Here is a 2,195-nt window from a genome sequence, read left to right on the forward strand (position 1 = left end):
GCCCCCCCCGTGCTCTTGGGGCACACGGGTGGGAACTGCCCTCTCTCTACGTGGGATTCTCGGGAGATTAGGGCTTCACTGGCCAAACAAGAACCCCTGCGCTGGCACAACCCCGACAGGGAATATTTGGTGCACGGAAGGGACAGGATCCAGCTGCACGAGGACAGGAGGAAGTCCCCAGCTCAACAGAGCCATGTGCCAGTTTATTTGGATTAAAAATCAGAGTCCAGTGAGTCATTGGGGCCTCAGGAACACTCAGTGTAAAAGGACAGAATGCTTTTTGAGTCGTCAGCTCTCAGATTTCCCTTGGGATCTTTCCCTCCTCTTTTCTGGAGTGGCCAGAATTTTGGCTGAACAGAGCAGATGAGAGGGACACCCTGCACCCCTGCGTGAGGCTGGACATGGTGGGGCCCACCTCTCATGGCTTTGGGACACACACAGACTCTGCTTCGCAGGGAGGGCTGTGGGGAGACAGGGCTGGGCTGCTGAACGGAGAGTGGCAGAGACCAAGAGAGAGCAGTTTTCAGAGGAGGTTCTTGTTGCGGGGGGCGAGAAATTGTTTCACCTCAGGGCACGGGAGTGCAGTCAGGAGAACCAGGCAGGTTTAGAGGAGGGACGTGGGTCCGCCCCATACACCAATGCCACCGTGAATTACACCTGAAAGGAGATTCCCAGATGGGAAGAGTGAAGCCAACGATGGAGCGGATTTTAGCAGTGAAAAGTCCTCAGAGCTGGTTGTGGGAGGGCAGCTTTGGTGCTGCCCAGCCCCAGGCTCGGAGGATGAGGAGGATGGAGCCTGCTGGCAGCAGGGACCAGCTGAGGAGGTGGCAGGGGCACACCTGAGCAGCCCTCCCACTCAGCCCACCCAGCTCCTCGCCCGCTGCCGCTTGGGCCAGCGGCCAACAGCCTCACAAAGCCTTCTTGCGGAGAAACGAGTGTGGGGAAGCCTTTGGTGCCTACGCTGGTAGGATGGCAGTGCTAAGCATTTGCTTCCTCCAGTGTAGATGGGTGCTGGGGCTGATGGACAAAGGATGGACAGCAGGGGAGAACGGCTGTGGCGAGCGGGAGCCAGCAACGATGTCCCTGCTCCACAACGCAGGGTGGTTTTGACTAGGCTTCTACAACAACTCATCTACAAGATACATTCAGCAGCGGCGTCAAGTGCTGTGGTTGGAAGTATTCTGCTCGTTTCCTTTCCCTCCCCATCTTCGACCGGTGGAGAAGGGAAGGCCACCAGCTCCAGCACACCTTTGTCTTTACTTTGTGACTTGATGGATGGCATGAGCCAGGTAACCTACATTGCCCGATGTAACTCCTGCCACAGAGATTCGTCCGTCCTTCGTCATATAGATGGAGAACTCCTTGATCAGCCGCTCCACCTGGGGTGAAAGAGCAGAGTTCAAACCGCAGGCCAACCTCTGCTCTCTTAGCAGAGTGCAAATTTACCCAGCTTGCCAGAACTGAAAGCGAACTGGGAGCCAGCAGACATGGCATCCCACTACCTGCAGAGCCAGCAGTGCACCCTGTAAACCAAGAGAGATGCTGCTCGGTTCTCGGGCAACCCACAAACCCTGCGGATGTTCGGCCAGGAGAGTCACCTCACTTGAGCTGACCTGGAAGGTCACCTCAAAGCGGCACCAACTGACTGCTTCCTTTGACAGATAAGCAGGCTACGTCTGCTTTCAACCTCTGCAAGCACAGCAGGGAGCAGAGCAAGACATGGGTCCCCATGATGCTCCAGTCCTGCAGGCTTGGAGGATGTTCCTCCTGGAGGAAGAACTGCCCACGAGGGCTCATTCTGGCATCTGCAGTCAAGATCTTGCTGACAAGGACCACAAACGACACCTTGAGACCACAGGAACTGCGTTTACCTGCTCAGGCTTCAGCCCCGTGAAGCAGAACATGCCGATCTGGTCAGTGATGTGCTGCCAGTTGTGGGAGGATCCCTCTTTCTTGAGGTTGGACACCAGCTGAGTCCGCATGCTGATGATCCGGTCGGCCATGCTCTTCACCTCCACGAGCCTGAGAAGCCAACCCAGGAACCGCTCAGAGCAGGGCTGGGATGCACCAACGCTGCCCGCCCCCGCCAACTACTGGGAGTCAACCCTCTCCACCTGGAAGGGCCTCACACCCCACAAACATGGGGGATGCAGATGAGCAGAGACCAGAGAGCGTGAACGTGTAGCTCCAGCGGG

The 2,195-nt window shown here is 57.1% G+C and overlaps 1 protein-coding gene across 1 annotated transcript; it reads right to left on the bottom strand.

The window, feature by feature from the left end:
• Positions 1-742: 742 nt before the first annotated feature.
• Positions 743-2,071, bottom strand: LOC104075817 (aspartate aminotransferase, mitochondrial-like). The gene is made up of 2 exons (XM_009576469.1): positions 1,872-2,071; positions 743-1,379 (listed from the first exon to the last, which is right to left on the bottom strand). The coding sequence occupies exons 1-2, from the start codon at positions 2,001-2,003 to the stop codon at positions 1,257-1,259; spliced, it is 255 nt and encodes an 84-aa protein (XP_009574764.1). The 5' UTR covers positions 2,004-2,071; the 3' UTR covers positions 743-1,256.
• Between the last annotated feature and the right edge of the window lie 124 nt (positions 2,072-2,195).

The sequence above is a fragment of the Fulmarus glacialis genome, unplaced genomic scaffold, assembly GCF_000690835.1.
Source record: "Fulmarus glacialis isolate BGI_N327 unplaced genomic scaffold, ASM69083v1 scaffold41010, whole genome shotgun sequence".
In the NCBI taxonomy this organism is placed as follows: Eukaryota; Metazoa; Chordata; class Aves; order Procellariiformes; family Procellariidae; genus Fulmarus; species Fulmarus glacialis.

What these genes read in the sequence shown, in the direction of transcription:
- LOC104075817 (XM_009576469.1), bottom strand. Translation starts at nt 2,003, where the DNA reads ATGGCCGACCGGATCATCAGCATGCGGACTCAGCTGGTGTCCAACCTC. An exon ending in CGGGGCTGAAGCCTGAGCAG is followed by an intron (nt 1,380 to 1,871) that starts GTAAACGCAGTT and finishes CTTTCACCCCAG; the next exon opens with GTGGAGCGGCTGATCAAGGA.